At 45.3% G+C, this 21,871-nt stretch overlaps 1 protein-coding gene across 1 annotated transcript in view; it reads left to right on the top strand.

Moving 5' to 3' along the window:
- The first annotated feature begins 4,325 nt into the window (after window positions 1–4,325).
- The window catches only part of Prp6 (pre-mRNA processing factor 6), a 52,809-nt gene continuing 35,263 nt past the window's right edge, over window positions 4,326–21,871 (top strand). Inside the window, exons 1-12 of the mRNA XM_077661277.1 lie at window positions 4,326–4,404; window positions 5,061–5,262; window positions 5,382–5,441; window positions 5,738–5,831; window positions 7,032–7,150; window positions 10,207–10,285; window positions 10,890–10,984; window positions 11,719–11,800; window positions 12,681–12,812; window positions 13,910–14,004; window positions 14,971–15,035; window positions 15,960–16,087. Of these exons, the coding sequence (XP_077517403.1) occupies window positions 5,096–5,262; window positions 5,382–5,441; window positions 5,738–5,831; window positions 7,032–7,150; window positions 10,207–10,285; window positions 10,890–10,984; window positions 11,719–11,800; window positions 12,681–12,812; window positions 13,910–14,004; window positions 14,971–15,035; window positions 15,960–16,087 (1,116 nt within the window). The 5' untranslated portion in view covers window positions 4,326–4,404; window positions 5,061–5,095. The remainder of the gene's footprint in view (window positions 4,405–5,060; window positions 5,263–5,381; window positions 5,442–5,737; window positions 5,832–7,031; window positions 7,151–10,206; window positions 10,286–10,889; window positions 10,985–11,718; window positions 11,801–12,680; window positions 12,813–13,909; window positions 14,005–14,970; window positions 15,036–15,959; window positions 16,088–21,871) is intronic.

Below are 21,871 nucleotides of genomic sequence, written 5' to 3'. Positions count from 1 at the left end.
CTTTGACGAGTGATTGTGGGTCGTCTGCTGCGTGTAGAAGAGTATTATTTGGCTCTGGTTTTCACGACAACACAGTGCACTGATTAAGTGAGTTAATGCGCTCTCCTCGGAAGGCGTTTCAAAGCCCCTTTAATAGTAGAGGTGTGCGCCGGGTCGGCTTCGAACGGCGGCGGCGTGGCGGTCGTTTCTAGTCGTCGTCGGCGGCGGCGGCGGCGCAAGGCCATTTTTCGACGGCGGCAGCCGCGCCGGCGGCGTGGAAAGCTAGACCACAAATTTAAAAAGCTATTTTGCTACAGCCTTGTTTGCTAAACTAGTTGAAATTTTAGGGCTTTTCGTACTAAGGGCTCAGAACAAAGAATACATATGGGTTGAAGGGTTAGAGAAATGCAAAACGTTCTGTAAATATTTTGTTTTTAGGCGCCATATTTAAAAAAAAATAGGCACATATCACAAGCGCGCATGTTGATTGTGTTTATATATTTCTTGCTCACGAACGTACAGAGAGAGAGAGAGAAAAACTATTGTTGGAGAGGAAATCGGGGCACGCCCCTGGGTCTCCGCACGACCCCGCTGCACTCAAGTGTTTATGTCCCTAAGGTTCCTAACACTGGCAGCCCGGCCGGTGGCGATTGTCTGCACGGCCGGGTCCTCCGAGGGCAGCAGGGTCTCCCAGTCCTCCCAGGTCTTGAGGTCCTCTAGGCCGCGCGGGGGAGGGTCCGCCGGGCAGAGGGAGAGGATGTGGAGGGAAGCGGCGAATGGTTCTGGGCACAAGGTGCAGGCAGGATTGGAAAAGGAGGGATGATAGTGGGCTAGGGTCAGGGGTGAAGGGAGTGTGTGCTCTGTAGTTTGCGCCAGAGTGTTGCGTGTTTGTTATCTAGGGAGGGGTGGGGCGGGGGGTAGAGCTGGCGCGAGGCTCTGTAGGCCTGCGTCATCTCGCTGAACGAGTGCATTCGCTCCCTCGCGAATCCCCGATCCGAGGCCACCTCAACCCGGTTTAAAGACCCTCGGGCTAAAAGGTTGGCGGCCTCGCAGAACCTTTCTTGTTTTCTGTGTCGTAGTTGCAATTGTTTTCTTTTTTGCTATCCTCCGGTTATACAGGTATTTTTAAATGGTGCAGAGTCAGCGAATTCGTCTAGAATAGCTAAGCCGGCACCGACACACGTGACACTCGATATGTTAATCGTACTTCCACTTGTTCTAAATGAGATTGTGTGTATACATTATTTTTTACGTAAAAAGAAACAGACCTCTCTCCCATCACCAACTTTTGCTTCGTTCAGCGCTTTACCTGCCAACCAATCAGTATATGTTATAACATAAACATTTCCGCCTGGACAGTTTGTGAAATCACTTGCTCAGAACATTTTGGGGTTGCCATTGGTGACAAAATTGTGGCCCACCTGTTTGGCGCAGAGGGTTCGGAGTGGTGGCAAATGAATCGGCATGATTCGGAGCACAAAGTTGTTTGTCGAGTTGAAGCCTGGCATGTGTGAGGGAGAGGGATTCGTACCGACGATCTTTGGTCCTCGAAACCATAAAGGGCGACCTTCGGAGGGCCGTGGCGGGTGAATCAGTGGTCGCTGAGGGATGCGGGTGGTACCAAACGGATCATCGTCACGTGATGTACACTTTGGTATCCGAATTTGTCGACAGTATAGCTGAAAAAAACTTAGCTAACGCTCTCCATTTGATTTCGCATCCGCGAATCATTAATTTTTTACTCAAACAGTGATGTGTAACCTTTTGCGTTAAATGGTGTTGCGTAAGAGCAAATAGCGTGTAATATGGTGTTACGTGAGCAGCTGCGCTCGCGATTGATGATCAATCCCTCGAAATTTAAGGATTCTGGAGAAGAGGGAGACACGAATAATAGGCACTGCGCTACAGAACCCTTTGAATTTCAAGCAATTACAATAGCCCCCTGCAGGCACGTGGAATATTTTTCGGGAGGGGCCCAAGGCAGCTGTATAGAGAAAAGCACGCGGGCGGGGGGGAGTGGGGGCGCAGGGCGCCTAACAAGAACACTGCTCGGGAGGGGGTGTTGAGCGCGGGCCGACCCCCCCGTTGGATATGTGCCTGGTCCCCTCTCAGGCGGCGAATTTAATGTCGTTTCCGACGAATGACAATTAATACTTTCTGAGAAACAGATTGAAACAGCGTAACGGAACGAGGACGAGAAGAGAGAGAGAGAAAATAAACATTATTGGCGTCAAAAATTGGTCGATTCAACGGGACCCGGGTGTCTTCATGTTGAAGTTCCGAGTCTTCCAGGGGTGTTGCCCTTATTCCAGGGCCCCACTGAGCCTTGCTATTTCATACGCATGCTGGACCAGTCCTTTTTGGACCGCCAGCACGCTGCTGGTGAGCAGGCTCTCCCAATGTTCCGCATCGGGCTCTTAGTTTATGGAATGAATAATTGTTTTTACACTCTCATGTAATATGGTATAAAGTGGGGGTGGCTCCACGCCACTTGCATGTGTCCGCGTACTGGTTCGGAAACATTTTATGAAGTATGTGTAAGTTATGAAAGCTTCCTGTTTGCAGTCTACGCCAACCGACTGTCTCATATTGCGTTAATAGCTGGTGTGGTGGAAGAAACACGAAACACAGGACAGCGCCCGTCGTGTTTCTTCTTCTGTGTCCTCGTTACCTTGCGCTGTGTCAATCTGTTTCATAGAAAGTATGAACCAACTAGCCCACACCAGAATCCTCTTAGGACAACTAATAGCCTGAGTTGACATCCTTATTTGCCTCATTGTCACGTGACTATAGGTGAGACCGTGCAACGTCATTCGAGAATGTTTCCAGTGAGGATTCCTCGAGGAGAGGCGGCGGCGGATCACTGTGCGCGCTGCCGAAGCCTATAAACCCATGTCCACCTCCGTTAATCGGCACTGCGTGTTCCATCTGCGGTCGCCCATGGGTCGAAGTACCGCAGCAGCTGCGCTCAAAAATCGCATTACCGAGGAACGTAATCGTCGGCAATTTTTTTTTTTCTACGAGGAGCGTTCTCTCTGAAAGGGTTGGGGCCCATTGGAGGGCCCCAACCTCTCACAATAAACCGGCAATATAAATGCTCATGCACATAGTTTTAACCCACACTAACACTTAAACCAGTCTGCTTCAATAACTATAATTACATCAAACGACGTGTTAGTAGTTATATTGCCATTTTTTTGTCTCACATGACTTAAGCATTGACTACATGACACAGCAAATTCGGTTGCTGAAACCGAAACCGAAACAGCGTCAAGAGGAAATTCAATTATAAATTATTTAGAGGCCGTAGGCGAATACCACGGGGCGTTCCGTGTATACCAATGTCTAGCGGGTCGTTGGAAAGGAGAAAACCGGCTAGCAAAAATTTGGCGTCTATATAGTCCTTTAATGGAAATTCGTATTTGCTCACATCAAATCATCAGTTTTGCGAGGTCGTTATTTAATCGCACCTGATTATCGACAGTGCAAACCTTTTCGTACAACAGTCATCTCAGAGTGTTTTTAACGAACAGTAAGAAAAATAAGTGATCCCGGAATGAATCCGTGGGGACGCAGGCGTCAACGCGGGTGCAAATAGATGAAGAGGATGAGGTGTTGGACGGAGATGGTGTCCAGGCTTTGTGAGGTAACAATGACGCGGTTGCGGTGCAGGATTCCAAGTTTGAATTTATATCTATGCAGGTGTGGGTTGACACCGACGAACCTATGTGACGGATGTGGGAAAGTTGAATCTTTAGACCATTTTCTCCTCTACTGCCCAAAGTTCGCACTTCAGAGAAAGATTTACCTGGAGGTCCCTCTCTCCAGGTTAGGACTCCCTTTATCTTTGCCAGTATTATTATCATTTGGTGCGAACGCCAAGGGATTTGCATTGGGTTCTATTTGTGGGTTTCTGCGCGATTACATAATTGCAACTGGTAGGTTGATGTGCTAATTCTTTTAAAGTTCTACGAGCTCTTCTTTTTTCATAAGAATGCTGTCTGTTATTTAACTGTCAATATTGTTCTGTTGTTTTTATTCATTGATTTTTCAAAATTCACGATTGGTGCTACAATTTTGTCGTCATCTTCCATGGAAACTTCTTTGTTTATTCAACTACACATTGGCCAATCCCTCCGCGTGGGTGTGTGCCATATACCTGGGGTGAAGAAGAAGAAGATGGTGTCGAGGTGGAAGAAGAATATGGTGTCGGTGGCGGTAAGCGATAGAGTCACTGGAAGTAAGCCATAGATGCGCACGCCAATTTGCGGTTTGGTAACGTGGATTGCGAGACGTCATTCGGATAGATTTCGACCACCTGGGATTCTTAAACGTGCTCTGAAATTGTACAACACATGAGCGTTTTTGCATCTCGCCTCCACTGAAATGTGACCACCGCTGTCGGCATCCTGTCCCGCGACAAAGGTAAGTAAATGATGTAGCAACTTTTGCAATTAGTACCCCTCGCGCGTTGCTAGTCTGTTGTCCACACGTACGGGAAACACGGAACAAGCGCACTAATGAAGTTAAATATGAACAAACTAGGCCAATTTGCAGCTTTACTTACGGAGCAAGCGGTGACTCGAAGGTTCTGCACGTGCTAGCATCATCCAATAAAGCACTTGTTTGGACAACCTGATTTTCTGACGCCGAATTCTAGAATCTGGTTCCATGTTGCATTGAAAAATACATTCACCAATTAGATCGTGTTACTTAACGTACGCTGATATACTCACGACAGGAAGCATAACATCATTCCAGGATTGTGGGACTCCCTGCATGTGTGCTTGCTTTGCCTCTGCGCCTTGAGCTAGCCTCGCACTGCCGACTCATGATCATCAGGAGATAAGGACTCCAACAGTTTCTGTGCTTATGGTGTAGAGCAGCGGTAGGGTGCCGTACCAGTAGCAACAGTTCTAAAATTATTGTTGCCAGTGGAAGTACCTACGTGCAAGAAATATCGTAGACGTTTCGAAGTTCGCGCTTTTAGAAAATTTGACGGGAAAAGCGTACCTAATAACAATTAAACGTTGTTATTTCACTACGTTTGTAGTGATTACCTTGTTTTGTGTATTTCGCAGGTTAATGAATCGGAGAGTTGGCTACAATCACTACAATGAACTCCGCTAGTCGCATTCAAGAGAAACGTCTCTCAACAATGACAGAAAGAAATCGAAGCAACATGGCGGCAATGGCAGCCCCCACATCGCTGGTTGCGAAGAAACGAAAGCATTTTCTCGGCGTTCCAGCGCCCTTAGGATACGTTGCTGGCGTCGGCAGAGGGTAACGAGTTTCTACTTTCATATAGTTTCATTAAAACTCTAGCGTGATGCCTGGATAAGGCGTCCCAAGGCGCCCACCTTTGGTCCTAAGAAATATCGTCGTTCATTTTTTCATTGCAGCGCTACCGGCTTTACCACACGTTCTGATATCGGTCCTGCGAGAGACGCGAGTGATGTTCCGTAAGTATCTCCCTTGCCTCTCCTGGTTACAACTTGTTATATCTGCAATCGTATTGGTTTGTCTTGCACGCTTGCATGACAGCAGTGCGTCGATGTTCCCAGGTGCGCCACTGGTTTGTTTATGTTGATACTTATGCAATTTTCTCATGCTGCATGCTCCGTCTGATAGATAGTTTGATGGTTAGCGCGAAACTACGTGCCACTTGTTCAACATAACGCATCGCATAGTCTTTGTATTGGGGAGCAACTGTAGACACCTAGCTGATGTGCGAGTTTGACGGCTTTGACATTCGCAGTGACGATCGTCACGCTCCACCAAGCAAGCGAAAGAACAAGAAAGAAGAAGAGGAGGACGACGATGAGGATCTTAACGACTCCAACTATGACGAGGTAAGGGGTCGATCTCCGGGTTTGTTAACTTGACATATAACGCTTGTTAAGCACATACTTGCTAAAGCATGGTCTCGGAGCTTACAGGTACAGTCTTTACCAAAAGTAACAGGGGCAATGGTGGCTTGTTTCTTAGACGCATAGCGAAGCACTTATAGCAGCCCTTAAGCTGAATCTGTGTCTGTCAAGTAAGGTGAACCCTTGTCCTCATGTTTTGACACCTTTCGGTCTTTAGGGGTGCCGTAAAATTTCCGTTATGCGGTTAAGAAGCTAAAACCTGCTGCTCGTTTACTTTTGGCAAAGTGGGTACGTAAATTGTGTTTCTTCGCTTTGAAATTTCTGGAGAGTTCAGAAGAGCAAACTAACCCCGTGGCTGAGCCTTACCGATTTGTAAAGTTTCTGTCCACAGGCTAAGATGAAGATGCTCAACACTCACCTTTTCAAGTTGTCTTAGATGCAGTTAGTATCCGTGTCTTACAGTGAGAAAGTCGTTACTGCTGTTTCAGGACAGGCGTGATAATGCGGGCATACACAAACATGTCTACAGCTGCACCTGGGTTTGGACTGCGCAGCTGTACTGATTTCATGTGATGCTTGGAAAGTCCAAGCAGCCACTGTACTGACCTACTTGCGTCTGTACAACTCTAGTGGCACAGTCGTTACATTCTCATGTCCTGGGTGCCCCTTTGCTACGTAGGAACTCCCAGCATTGTAGCTTGCCAAAAATTTTTTCCTTCTACTTTTCCATAAAATATAGTGCTTTGTGTATTAATGGTGTGTGCCTGCAGCACCTGCTGCTGTCAGGTGCCTCATTGTACAGACTCCAGAGTGACACCCACACCCAGATAGCTGATAGAAACTTATTGCGTACAAAACTAAACAACCATAGTTATGCTGGGTGGCTTAAAGAGCACTGTTTTCTCAAAAAAAAGAGGCTCTTGGGCTGTTTTTCGAACTTCAGGCATCCATTACAGCTGGCCAGCCAACATGCAGTTAAAGAGAAAATATGTCAGGTTTTGCTTGTGAGTGTTGCAATAAATAGCATTATTAATTGTGGATACAGCAAAAATGTTTTTATACTAGAAGCTTGCAGTATTTTAAAACGCTGCTCTAGATTTCAGTGGTGGGTGTAGGCTTGGTACAGCAGAAGAGCTGTGCAAGGTGTGGTGCACTGTTCTCATTGAACACGTTCGACTCCAGTTTGCTGGCTATGGAGGCAGCCTGTTCAGCAAGGACCCCTATGACAAGGACGATGAAGAGGCCGACGCCATCTATGAGGCCATCGACCGCAGAATGGACGAGAAGCGCAAGGAGTACAGGTGAGTGCATCACTTTACGGGCATCCCAAGGTTGGATTTGTTGGGTTTGTGACGGCGGAATTATTGCAGCTTTGTTGTACATCCAGATATTTCAAAGTCCATTGTCTCTATCGCGTGTACAAATGCGGTCTGTGTTTTTAGGTTCCAAGCTACATGCTTGGGACTTGAGGTAATTCAGTTATGTGGCTGTTGTGACCTGTAAATTTTTGTGCCTAATGGTACATGATTTTTTTGCAAGACTTGGAATGTATGGGAATTGCACATGTTGAAAAACACATGGAACCACCAACATTTCAATAGCAGCAGTTATGAAACAGTGGAGCTTGGTTGATGTGAAGAAGGCTATTTGAAGTCGGCAAGTTTTCAAAATTATCTTGGAAAGAAAAGAAAGTGATCTTGGCTATCATTCTGCTCAGGAGATTATTGTGTGAAGTAATTGCCAGAATACAGTGGATGCATTCTGTGTACCATTGCACCGAGCATCATATTTTCGAGCAGCCAACCACTCTGCATTTTGGAACCCTCATATGAACAGAAAAACAAAATTGAGATCATTTGCTATAGGCATTGAGGATGCCTTGCTTTTCTTTTTTTTTAGATTGTACCTTGTGTAAATAGGGGGCATTATGTTCCCTGGCAGGCTTGATCATTGAACGAGTGGTACACATGCAGTCGCTGTGTCTGCTACTTTACACCTATTGTTCAGATGTCCATACACCTGCTTCGAGTGCTTGAAGGGTGCACTGGTGTATGTTCATGACATTTGTTGCTTCATGCCAGGCTCAGTATAGCTGTTTGAGGTGTGACAAGTCAACCACAGTTCACACCAATGTGCATGTGCAGGTTTGCTCAATATGAAAGGGAACACACGAGTGCATGGCGACCGGGCTTCGCAAAGCACTGCCATGGAGAGCCACTGAGAATGAGTGGCACCTGGCGCATGCATGGAAAGAGCAGCCAGTCATACTTGCTGCACCTGCACATTTGCTGCTGATTCTTGCTGGCCCTTGGTGGCAGTGCTTTCCGAAGCATGGTGGCTTTTCCCTTTCATATAGAGCAACCCTGTGCAATACTTTTAAAGCGAAAGCCTTACTATGCCAGCCAGTGAGCCATTTCGGCTCGTTGAGCTGTATGCCGTGTGTCGTATGCTGTGGCCGACCTTGAGCCGCCGTTGCCCTAGCGACGCCGCAGCTGCGCTCCAACAGATGGCGGCGCTGACGACGCCGCTGCCGTCGCCGCTCGCTCCACCAGATGAACTTTGCTGGGGTAGAGGGAGAGGAGGTGTCGCCTCGTGGGGGTATTATATATATATATATATATATATATATATATATATATATATATATATATATATATATATATATATATGCATGCGCTTCGCCTCAGTGTATTGTAGTCGTTATGGAGAGCGCGAAAGAGAGGCAACAACGACAGAACGAAGCGAGGAAGAGACAACGTGCTTAAGAGATGCCAGAAGAATGCGTCGCACGACTCGAGAAGCGTCGTAACGAAGATGCAGCTAGAAGAAGTCGTGCCATGTCCCGGAGTGACTCTTCAACTGCTGAAGAGACCAGTTTGAGTTCTCAAGAGCGTCGGAAAGAGACGCTGCGTAGAGACGACGTGCCGAGGAAACGAAGCTTTCATAATTCAACTAGGGTTAACCAGAGCTAAACCACAGCCAATTTTTTTAACCCCAGCATAGTCGTATAAGACGCCAGCATGCTCCACAGTGTACTATACGCACACTGAAGACAAATATGTGGAGCACTGTACCAGTATATGTTGTTTAGATAATGTTGCACAAATAAGTGCATACTTTCTGTAGTCTCGAGCTGTATATTTTTGCATTTTCTAGGTTGTAACAGTATACTGAAGGATGCGTCATATTGGAAACTAGCATTGGGGAGCATATGGGCACCTGAATGTCCAGCAAACCAAATTACAGTTGGCATGCCTCGATTTATGTTGACTGAACATATTGAATAGCAAATATGTACAAAGCTGTGTCAGTGAAATATTTGTGTGTACTGGACTGGTCTTTTTAGTATCTAATATGCGAACTAGATGCACAGCACAATGACCCATCCTCTTTTTGAGGCCAGCTCACGAAGCACGGGACTCATGCAGTGAGGCATGCATCATATTGTGTACTGCTCTCTCTGCTGGAAATTATGTGGCTGTGAGAATTCTATGAAACGGGGGGGTGGTCTAACACTAGTACTGAATTGATGATGTCGCACTGCATCTTAGTTGAAATGTTACGCAGCTCTGTCTTCTTTGAGGGGCATTTTGCTCATGTGCAGACCTCGCTAGTTAGTGTATTTGTAGGCTATGGTGTGAGAAGTTCCTTGTGGGAGAATACCCAAATTCTACGCATGCCACTTTTAGCGGTGGAGCTGTTGTCATTTGTAGTTGAAAGGAGCAGCAGTTCATTGAGGTACTGAACGAATTATTGGAGATACAGGGGTGTACTAGGAGGAAACCAGTGATGTTGCACAAAAATCATGTTCGGATCATGCTTGCCTAACTGTGCATTCAATGCCTGGGTGAGGCCGAAGGTCAATGCCTGGGTGAGGCCGAAGGACTAAACAACATGCTGTTGATTTGCTTTTTGATTGCAGCAGTAATAACAGTCTATTAGTTGGTGAGAGTCAGCGTGCTTTATTAACTGTATGGGCATGGTGACAGTGATTCCATTGCGCTCTGTGCTTCTGATGTGAAAGGGGACTATTTGGAGTTTACTTTGCGTTTACTGATGTATCGCTGAATTTCATCAACTTGTTGCAGTTTTCCCAGTTTTATTGAACTGTGGCCTCACTTCTGTGGTCTCGTATTTGAGTGCTGTTTTCACGCTACTATATTAAGAATATTTTTCTCCTGTGAATATAAATGTTGCATTTTTTTTCTGCTTATAGCAGTTGTGAGCAGGTTATTACTTATCAGGCCTTTTTTTTTTTCCTTGAGGCCTGCGCGTAGCTTTGGCCTTTAACTGCCTAGTGGCGGGTGGGAGGAGAGACGTGATATCCTGTAACTCCTCTCTTTTGCCCGTTCCCCAGAGAGATGAAGCTGAGGCGGGAACTGGAGCGCTACCGTCAAGAGAGACCCAAGATTCAGCAGCAGTTCTCCGATCTCAAGGTCAGTCATTCCTTGTCTTCAGATCCACCGCAGGATAGGTTGACCATAAATATGAGTAGTGCCAAAGGCATGCGGATTTGTTTTTCTGCCATCATATATTGAACGAGACTGAATTTTTATGTCTTTATGTTGTATATTAGGTCTGCACAACTTTATTTACTGTAATTTATGGACATTGTACCAGACGGAGGCAAGCTTATGGTTTAAATGGTACCAGTACCGGTCTTGCATCCTTGCTTTCTCTGAAGCCTTTCTTTTGTAGAACAAACTTCCTGCATCTTCTTTTTTTCTTCATTTAAGTACCTGGCTTTTGTTTTAGCTTTATTACACTTTTATCATGCAAGCTAGAAATAATCTCACAAAAGATGAACGCAAGTGTTTGTGCAATAAAGTCATGATGCCCAGTATAAAAGAATATATGAATAAACAAAAACAGGACAGCCATGTTTTTTTTTTCAGGCTCTTTAGTTTCCTCTGTGGAATGCCTTGTTGTCATGCCTTGTAGGCATTTGGCGGTGAACATCAACTGTTGGTTAATTTCAAACACCAGTTACTAAGCAGCGGCACTTATCTCCCTTTCACGCACCACACCACTGCAATGCAGAGAGATCTGGAGCAGGTGACTGTGGATGACTGGAAGAGCATTCCCGAGGTTGGCGATGCCCGTAACAAGAGGCAGCGGAATCCTCGACCTGAAAAGTATGTGTCCTTGACATTTAAAAGGAGAAATGTTGCATTGCATGTGTATTGGCCTTGAGCTACAGGTTTGCTATGCAAAAAATTATCTGGTGTGTAACGTCATGCGCACTCAAAAGATTTATCTTGTTATGTTATTTTGCTTGTACTTTTTCAGATCGTATCATCTTCACCCTAGAGCCGCTAGTAATATTCAGCTGAACCCAATTATATCGAACTTGGTTAGATTGAATTATCCTACATATCGAATAATTTCTGATCTCTGTAAAGCTACAACGTGGATGTATAGTAAATCATATGGCTACATTGTATAAAATTAGCCGTCATATCTCGTAGATCGAACTTTGGGCAAAACCGGCCGACTTAAGAAGCTGGCTTTTCCTCAGCACATTTTGGGAGACTAGCTTTCCCGCGTGGAGCTGCGGGTGCGATAGTACTGCGCAGCGCTCGCAGACAAATGATGACGTGTATTTTCCATGACATAGATGGTGGGCGCATAGCCAGGTAACCAGAACATGTATATTTTGCTCCACGTTCTGCTTAATGTACTTGCAAATTCACCATGATTGTCTTGTAAGGTGTTGGCCTCCTGGAAGTTTATTGCTTAGGACTGGCATTGATGTTATTGCCTTGCGCCTTGGCAATGCAAACAGCTTTTGCTTTGGAGTGAAAACAGCCTGTACTGGGTTACAAGGTAAATATAATGGGCTCTGCGTATATTTTGTGATTTCCTTCAGGTTCACCCCCATGCCAGATTCCATTCTGTCCAAGGCAGGCATTGGCTCTGAGTCAGTGACAACGCTGGACCCACGACAGCAGGTAGGAGGTCCTTTAAAATTAGATATTGACTTGCTGAATAATTATTTTTTTACTGAGTTTTTTTTTTCTAATTTTCCCCTTTTCATGGTGTTGGTTTGCAACTACTGGTTGTCTTCTGTTACTCTTTATGTTTGGGGATAAAAGAATTTTCATGCTAAGAGTTTGTTTGATTAGTTCATCATTGTAGTTGGCTGAGTCCAGACGTATGCACATGCTTTCCTCTCAAGGGGAAGGGGGGAGCTCATGATTTTGCGCTTACAATATCAAAGATTAGATAAATCTACCCACACAGAAGCAGCAGTAGGCAGGTTACCAGCGTTAGCTGTAATGCAAAAGGCGCTGATGCAAAAATTTGCAGGGCCAGCATGATTGAGCGTGGTTTGTTTGAACAGGGCTTTCTGCAGCTACATCAGACGCTGTGCTTATGTGCAGTCACGAAGAAAAAGCAACACCACGAGAATGCTGGCGCCATAGAGCAGTGGTGAATCTATGAGGACTGAAAGGCAGCTTTGCCAAGATTTAAAGAAAATGGCTCATGCACTCTGTGCTGCAAAAACTGTGTTCGATTTATTCAGTGGCAATTTCTGTACAGCTTGGTTTTGCTTCCATTGGTGCAAGTGGTAACCGCGAGCAGGATACACCCAGTGCAGCTTCAAAAGTGTCCAGAAAGTGCCCTCATGTACACTGATGAAACTCAGTGGTCGTGCAAAAGATTATTCTGCAAATTAGGCTGGCAGTGCTCCTGTAATGTGACCTCGCAACCATTTGCTTGTATACTAGAGTCCCGATTCGCAGGGCAATGGGCTTGTTTGTTTTCTGCCAATGTAACAGTGGCTTCTTGAAGCAAAATCTGACATGTCCTTTTGCCAATGCCATGCAGCCGTACGGAGGCGGGCTGACGACACCATTCCCAGGCACAGTCACTCCCGGATGGGCCACTCCGTCGGCTGACCTGGACTTGCGTAAGATTGGCCAAGCTCGGAACACCCTCATGGACATCAAGCTCAATCAGGTCAGGCAGCTCTCCTTCTTGAGTTGGACGCAAGTGAAGGGCTCCAAAGCTACTGGAATCTAGACTGGTCGTAGGAGCATTGCCTCGCAAGTGCTTCGACTGTCAATAGAAAGTCAGTAGTTTATTCCGTGGAATGTCTGTCAAAAATTTTTAAGGGTTGTGCAGATACAGTTGAGTGGGTATATCCATTCAAGTTCTCCCAGTGCACTGCTTTTGTGATCTTCTCATTTTTTCTCTTGGACAGGAAATGCATTTGTGACAGCAAAACACGATGCATGCACATGGGGTTCGCGTTCAGGCAAAAGCAACTTTCCAGGCACTTGTGCCCATAGCTTGCTGTTGATGCGAGTGGTAGACAGTGGCAGTTCTGAATGGCATGGCAGTACTCAATTCAGACATGGGGGAGGCCTCTGCCCTGCAGTCGGCCTAGTCAGGCTGATGATGATGATGATGAGGATGGCAGTAAACATGGCTTGCTGTGCCACACATCACTTGCACCAGTAAGAATTACACACATTAAGAGCGGTGTTGTTGCCGTGGTGTGACGTTGTTGTGCTGCTCTTATATTATGCAGCATATCTTCCATTCAAACCCATTTAATGTACCAGTATCACTGTTGGTGGAATCAGCCATACTGGCTGTCTGGTTATTTACTGTAAGTGGACAAAAAAAAAAGAACTGTAGTAAAAGGCTTCCTTACCAAACCTCTCTTACATTAACTTTTATTTACTTACTCCTTAGCAACCGAAGAGGGCTCTGAATTTTAAGTAGTGATTTGCTGCAGTTATTTTTGCTCTTTGCTCTTTAATGCCCATATCCTTAAGGGTCAGCAAAAAATTTTCATAGTGGAAGTTAATGCGTGCACCCTCCAAAAAACTAAGTTGATAAATTCCTCAGAAACATTATTGTACTTTGGCAAACCTGTACACTTTATTTATATTTGTGGCATTACACACTCGGTTCATTTGGCATTAATGCAAATGCTAAAAACTAGCTAGACCATTTTTGCTGTCTGAAGACTTTTCAGTCTTTCTTTGCAGTTCTATTCAGTAATGGAATGCTCTTCTCTCCTTTGTATTCGATGTTTTCCTGTGCAGGTGTCGGACTCTGTGAGCGGCCAGACTGTGGTGGACCCCAAAGGGTACCTCACTGACCTGCAGTCCATGATTCCTAGCCATGGGGCTGACATCAGGTGGGTGACTTATACGGTGAAACCTCATTAATTCGGCCCCCGTTAGCTTGGACTGCCAGCGTAGTCCCGGTTTACGCTTACGTAAGTGTACATGACGTAGGACACTGATTTACTTGGACGCAGCAGGGATCACACCAGTCAACTCGGGAACTGGCTGCCAGTGGAGGGCTGTGTCGATGCATGACCAAAATAGCAAGTGATAGTTGCAGTGACCCTTCTCAAACCTGTACTTCATATCGCAGTGTTGTCTGTGAACCTCTCACGTGCGCACAGCGGCAGGTGTGACGATGATCAGAGAGGCACCGTAACAAAAAAATTGTCCGGTGATTTCTCTTTTCCGTGCTTTACACTGGCCCGCAGCAACGGAGCGCATGGCTGTGCATTGGTCGTGCATGGACCAGCCAGTTGAGTGCAGCGACATCTGTTTTAATTCTGACTGGCTGTCACTGCTCTTTCTTTTTTTTTAAGATGTCTCGCCATTCTGGCACCGGCACGTTTCCCTCGCATTTGTCCCCATGGTTTTCCGCTTCTGCCTGTGTGCTGTAACTGAGCGCTCATCACACGCTGTTTGCAGTTTGTGTGTTGTAGACTCCCGACGCGAGATGGCACTGCTTATGAGGAGGCTACACTGCTACCACTTCGTATTGTGAAGGAAGCTGCGGAAGCCTCTGCCATTGTGGAGCACTTCTGTGTTGGCATTCCCGACTGCATGCATGCTCTAAATCATCTGACTTGACACTGAAATGACGTCATTGCTGCGCAGATTTCATCTCAAAAGCAGACAACCCTGCCCAGGTTTTCACCAAATAAATTTACGGCGATACAAATGGTTCTTGACAGTTTTTGGGAGGCCATTCCTTGATTCAGATCTTTGGATCATTTGGGCATTTTTCATGGCCTGCAGGTCATAGTGTGCTGTGCCCGATTTTTGCTTATGTTTCCATCTTGGTTTTATTTTTCTTGCAGTGACATTAAAAAGGCTCGGCTGCTTCTCAAGTCAGTGCGAGAGACGAACCCCAACCATCCGCCAGGTGGGACATCTTATTTTTCTCTGCTGTTAAAAAAATACCCATGTTGTCTCTGTTCTTCTGTCATCCCATTTTTTGCACAAATTTTTGCACATATTCTAGAGCTCAGCTCTTAAGCGCTTGTTCTTGGGTTGAACTACATTACCGCTGTCGGTGTAACCAAGCCAAACCATAAATTAATGAAAATAAACATTGCCGCGACTGGGATTCGAACCCGCGTTGTCACGAACAGATCAGCTTCGCTGTCCACTGATCATGTCTTACGTTAACTGCAACACTCTCGCGCTGTGCATTGCACATCATCTTCTTCATTAACTAATAGTACTACTACCGAACTACCAGACATGCTGACAGCCCAGCAAAGCAACACAGTGAACCTACAGAGCCTGAGACACCGGCAGAGCTGCACTCCATTTTCGCATTAAGGAGAATCAAAATTGTCCTTAGAATTTTTTCCTTCCACTTGCCTCTATAGTTTCTCCTTCCATCAGCAGATATTAGAAACTAGATGTGGTCTTGATTAATCAGAGCATTTGAGCAAGCTGTTAGTCTTGGGCATTTCTCTTTTTTACTTGATGCTTCAACTAGGCTGGCTATGGGTGTTATGTAGACTTTATGACTTAGTTCATTGGGAAGCTGGTAGCATTACTTCATTGTAGGGATGAACAAATATAGGCTTCAAATTCTCTCCAAGTTCTTTATTTCCTAAGTAAAACCTACTGTACAAACATCTTAATTGCTCTGTACCTACCTAAGTTGCAACTTCGTTCCTTTCTGTGACTAAATGTGAAAGTTTATGCTCTGTGTGTCTTTCGTTCTGTGTGACCAAACAATGTGGACTATTAGTTTGTATGTGTGAGTGCATCTTGCAGCTTTAGATCACATAGAGTAACGGTAACATCTTTTCCTTTTTGCGTGGATTTCCAGCTTGGATTGCATCGGCCCGTCTGGAAGAAGTGACAGGCAAAATTCAGACAGCGAGAAACCTCATCATGAAGGGTGGGGAGATGTGTCCCAACTCTGAGGACATCTGGCTGGAAGCTGCCAGGCTCCAGGTAAGGGTCCTTTTCGTGCATTGCTTGTGCAGTTAGGTGTTGAGGTGTAGTGGCATCTCTGATATGCTCTTGCTAATTTATTTTGCAGTGGCTTACGACCATCTTGCAATTACAGCAACCGACCTACTTTTCGGACTCCAACAATTCGGACTTGTGGGATATTTCGTGCCTCACTGAGGAACTGTCATACACCTCATAGGGACGTATGCATTCTCACGACCGATATTTTGGACTCTGCAGAGTGCAAACGTTCTATTTTTCAGACTAAAATAGTCGCCAGCAATACTGTGAAGATAGTTTTTCAACCGAAAATTAATTTTTTTGGCTTAATAAAGACTTGAGCGGGCACCGCTGTTGCCACCAAGCGGTTCTTCGCCGCTGTAAAAGGCGCCATCTTGAATTTAAACGGAGTCAATTGGACGGGCTGGCTTGGATAGGCTTGGCTATTTGTTGTTCACTGCTGCCACTTGAGATAACACCAATAACACGCTGATCGTTGCTAACGAGGCGGCCTTTCTTAAAAAGCACACTATCGAGTTGAAAACGGGGCAGCTGCAGCGTTCGCCGCAGCTTGGACGGCGTTGCTGGGGAAGTGAGGGGACAGGGTGTCGTGCATTAGGAGGTGCTCGCTTTCGCTCGCATCTTCCCGTGGATTCCTTCTCTCAATCCTCGCGAGCGTCGTTGCCCATTGAAACAGGCTGTTCTTGCATTGCACGGCGCGTGCATTCATTCGCACATGACCTACAGCCGCGTCATACTGTTTGGTATCCTGACGTAGAGCGAGTCTGTCGTGACGCGAGGTGGTGCGGACATGACAAAAGAATGACTGTGGCTCAGATAAAGTCTAGTATTATTGCTTGCAAGCGGAACATGGGCAGTGGTGAAGTTAGTGATTTTTAAAGCCTCTTTTCCGCACAAGGATCATTCTTTCGAAGTTCACGGGGATTTTTCGGACTGTTTGATTATTCGGACTTTTTTGCGGGTCCCGCCGAGTCCAAAAAATCGGTCGGTGACTGTACTTGGTGCCATATGATTTGCTTGCAGTTGTGAGCTTAATGATGTAGGAGCCAAAGCTGATGGTAGTCATGGCATGGACAACTGGTAGTAAACTTAAGGCATGGAACTTAAACAGACAATGACGGCAACTGCAGCCACCTTTAATTCTAGTAAAAATCAATTCTGTTTCTATTTTGGCTATGTTCACATTTGTCCAGCATCGAAAGATGCATTTGTTACCAAGAAAATTTGATTGAAAAATTTTGTCACCTCTTGAATTAAACTTGCGACATCCGTACTGAGTAGGATGCCATGGTCGTCATTTGGTAGGCAGCAGTGGTGTTACCTAACTTCGGGGATCCGCGGGGAAGAATCTGTTATGGCACGCTGCAGTTTGCTTGTGAAAATGGTCGAGGGCGACATGCATAGTTAATTTTTTGGCCTTTTATAGCTTTTAAAAGCGCTGAACGAAAACATCTTCGACGAAAGTTCGCCTGGTTGAGAACTTGAAACAATAGTTGAGAGAAAACTGACGCCAACCAATGTTTTATTTTTGCCCAACGTTTCGGGACCAACTCGGTCCCTTCTTCAGGGGTGACTAAAATGTGTGCCAGCAGCAGCGGGGGGCTGTCTTCGCTCTCCCTTGAAACAAAGAAACTCCACCAACGAATATGGCAGCATGAGAATGACATCCGGTTAATGAATTCGGAAGCCAACTGCCTCACCGAACACTGCTAACATGCCGACCATGGAATAGCCTTCGAGGGGTGAGCGTCTTGGCTATGGAGCCAAACCGGTTCAAGAGGCGACATGTCGAGTCATGGCACATCCGGCTCACAAAGGCGGTGGTGAATAGGACTCCAGGAATGCTCCGCTCCGTGTAAGTTAGTGGACTGCGTTACATGTAACAAATGGAGAGTGGAGAGCAAAGGCAGCAACCCGCTGCTGCTGGCACACACTTTAGTCATCCCTGAAGAAGGGACCGAGTTGGTACAGAAACATTTGGCAGAAATAAAATATTGGTTGTCGTCAGGTTTTCACTCAACTATTTTAAACGCTCCATTTTCAATTAGTCATTAGAACGGGGTAATATATTGATTCAGACCAACTTCAGCTTTTCCTCCGTGTCCCCATAACGGTGATGCTGTCATAAGCTGCAGTGATAGTGTCACTTTCTGTTAGGTCCCTCGCTCTTCACTATACCCCGTTTCATACATCAAGTGCAATGCTATGAAATGTACGGAAGTAGTCCGCACGGAAATATAAAGGGAGGCGTGTTACTCCGTGCTTGTTCGGTGGCCGAGTGGTCTAAATCCAGAGAAAGCAACAGCGTGTCGTCAGCGGTAAGAGTGCATTTATTCAAGCTCATGCCAAATGTGTCTTGTAGTAAGCCTGCAGGCAAAGGATTTACATAGTTTCACTTGCCACAAGGAGCGCACTACTTCTTGGTCGTGGATGCAGGCAGTGCAAACAGGAACGCCAGCCTTGACAGCGCTGCAACTGATGTATGAAACGGAGTATAGTTGCGTTCAGGATGGAGCATCGGTGATCACCGGAAAAGGTGTTTGATGGACTTCTGTTGTCAGCAAAATGGAGACAGATAAAGTTAGGTGGGGTGAAGTTGCTTCTGGAAGAGGAAAAAAATTACTTATTTGATTGCAAATGACAGAGTTTCATGGGAAGTTGTGGATGGCGTAGCAGACCATAGAGCAGCTAAATGCTTCTTGCTGCTGGGCGTGCCATCACCTATGGTAAAGATGAGTGCACGAATTTTCGACTGGACAAACGCCGACGACGTTAGTGTACTGGATTATCTAGATGAATCGTATTCCACCTTTAGTTCTCTCGCCATGAATAGTTCAGCTTCAGTAGACACATTATGGTCAGCGTTTGAAAGAATTATTCAGCACTGCTTATCAGCATATGTTCCCACAAAGGTCAAGCCGGTGCATAAGAAAAACCCTTGGATAACAAGAAAAATTATACAATTAAAGCGCCAGACTGCAAGACATAGGAAACTGAGGAATAAACTGCCGCTACCCGTCTACACTGATAAATTACGCGAAAAGTCTCATGCACTAAAGGCAGCTATAAAAAAGGCTAAAGATGAGTACATGAACGTCACCCTAAGTAATTTTATCAAAGTATCTCCTTCCAAGTTTTGGCGGTACCTCAATTCGAATTCACGTCAGGACAGTAATCCACCACCCGCCGAGGCTATCGCGAAGGCTACAGACTTCAATGATTACTTTATATCAGTATTTACGCACGACAATGGAAAAAAACCTGACCTAGAATAGTAACACAGCAAAAATAGATGATTTGATCATAAATGAATCGGGCATTCTTTCCCTCTTACTTGAAATAGACCCTAAAAAATCCGGTGGTCCCGACAACATACCAAATGCATTTCTTAAGCGTTACGCGGAATGGATGTCAAAGTTCTTGCTGATTATTTTTGAAAAATCACTGCAAACAGGCGAAATCCCGGAGAAATGGAAAATTGCCAAGGTCATTCCTATACATAAATCGGGCAACATTACCAACGCATCCAATTATCGACCAATCTCGCTTACTTGTACAACATGCAAAATCCTCGAACATTTAATTCTTAAACATATCCTATCATTTCTAGAAAAAAATAACATAATTGTGCCTAACCAGCATGGCTTTAGAAAAGGTTTGTCTACGACTACTCAATTAATAGAGACAATTCACGACCTAGCGTTTACAATAGACAAATGTGGCCAAACAGACATGATATTCTTAGACTTTTCGAAAGCGTTCGATCGGGTCTCCCACCCTAAGCTCCTCCAAAAACTTTTCCATTATCTCGGTGACAATAATATTACCAAATGGCTGAAAGGCTACCTTACAGGCCGGCGCCAATATGTACACTTTAAAGGGCACTCTTCAGATTGCGGCGATGTGATGTCTGGCGTGCCACAAGGCTCCGTTCTGGCCCCTGTCCTCTTTCTTCTTTTTATCAACGACCTGCATAATAGTACTAACATAACAGTAAGAATGTTTGCAGACGACTGCATCATTTACAAAGAAATAACCTGCCATGCAGACCAAGCAATTCTAAATAGTGCCCTTGAAAGCATAGCACAATGGTGTGAAACATGGCAGATGACGATTAATGTAGAAAAAACGGTTTGCATGACAGTAACAAATAAGAGAGCGGCAATAAATCTCCCTTATTATCTACAAGGACAGATGTTAAGGAAAGTAGAAGAATATAAATATTTAGGAGTAATAATTTCCTCGGATCTTATATGGAACAAGCAGGTAGCCTATATTACTAATAAAGCACTGGCAGCTCTCTACTCGATTAAACGATTGCTTAAATCCGCATCAGTCGACACTAAGCTCTTAGCATACACTTCACTTGTTCGCTCCATAATGGACTATGGAATAATATGTTGGCTCCCCTTCCGCAAACATTACATAGAAAGATTAGAGGGCGTACAACGAAAAGCGGTCAGATTTATTTTTAACAAATATCGCCGTCATGACTCCCCTACACAGCTCTTAAGACAAGCCGACCTTCCCACTATACTTAACCGAGCCAGACTACTGCGCCTCAAGTTTCTTTTCCTTCTGCTTAATGGCGGTATGAAAATCGATACGAGTAAGTACTTAATAAAGTCAAACACGCGCACTACCAGAACAAAACACCAACAGCACTTAACCGAGTACAGATTTCACAACGATATATTCAGGTACTCTTTCTTCCCACAAGCAATCCGTGAGTGGAATAGTCCGCCTTGCGATGCTGTCAACTGCGCATCACTCAAAGATTTCATCGCCAACATATCACGCTTTATTTTGCAAAACGACTACGATGCTGGTGCGCTAACTCTTGCACTCTTTTTTCCTTGCTGACGATGACATCCCGACTTTCTTATCTGACTCTCGCTTATTATATTTTTTTAACCATGTTGCTCGTTTCTCATGACAGTATCATTCTTCAGCAGCAGTCGAACCTCGTTATAACGAACACTGATATAGCGAATTATCGGTTATAGCGAACTAATTACGAATTTTGGTTGGTCATGCTTCATTTCAGTGACATTTATTCTTTTATAACGAAACCGAAAACGCGAGATCCGCCGCGATATCGGCTGTAACGAAGAAATATTTGGTTTACACGAGGCTCAGAACTTGAAAGTAGCATAAAAAAAACCAAAAACCAAAATGAAAATCGAAGGCCGATACACAGCTGAATTTTTTTTTTTATCGTTTGAAAAAGTTTTGCCGTCTGGCACAAAAATCGCGTTTGGATGGTCGCGCCACCTGTGAACAGAGCGCGAAAACTCTGAAAGCTCATGACATGACAGAGGGCCGAAAGGCGGCGCCACTTGTCCAGCGGTAAAGAAAGGCAAGCGCAGCAACATTGGCAACTTTGAGGCCGGCGTTCTGACATCAGCACAGCGGCCAGTCTTGTTGTTGCAGCGCTCGAAATGGCATCGAAGAGGAAAGCGATCTCGCTCCAGACAAAGCTGCAGATACTGAGAGCTGTGGACAGTGGCCGCAAGAAAAAGGATATTGCTTCGGAATTCGGCGTTCCTCCAAGTACGTTATCCACCATTTTGGCCACTAGAAAGAAGATTGAGGGCAACACCGAGGACGCCATAAAAGCCGACCGTAAACAAGTTAGGCCTTGCCATCACCCGGACGTGGAAGCGGCTTTGCTTTCTTGGTTTAAAGATGTGAGGGCGCGAAATTTGCCGGTGTCGGGAGCACTTCTTCAACGGAAGGCCCACAGCCTGGCCTGCGTACTGG

Source organism: Amblyomma americanum, chromosome 4 (assembly GCF_052857255.1).
Source record: "Amblyomma americanum isolate KBUSLIRL-KWMA chromosome 4, ASM5285725v1, whole genome shotgun sequence".
NCBI lineage: Eukaryota > Metazoa > Arthropoda > Arachnida > Ixodida > Ixodidae > Amblyomma > Amblyomma americanum.
This window is presented reverse-complemented; position numbering and strand designations above follow the sequence as displayed.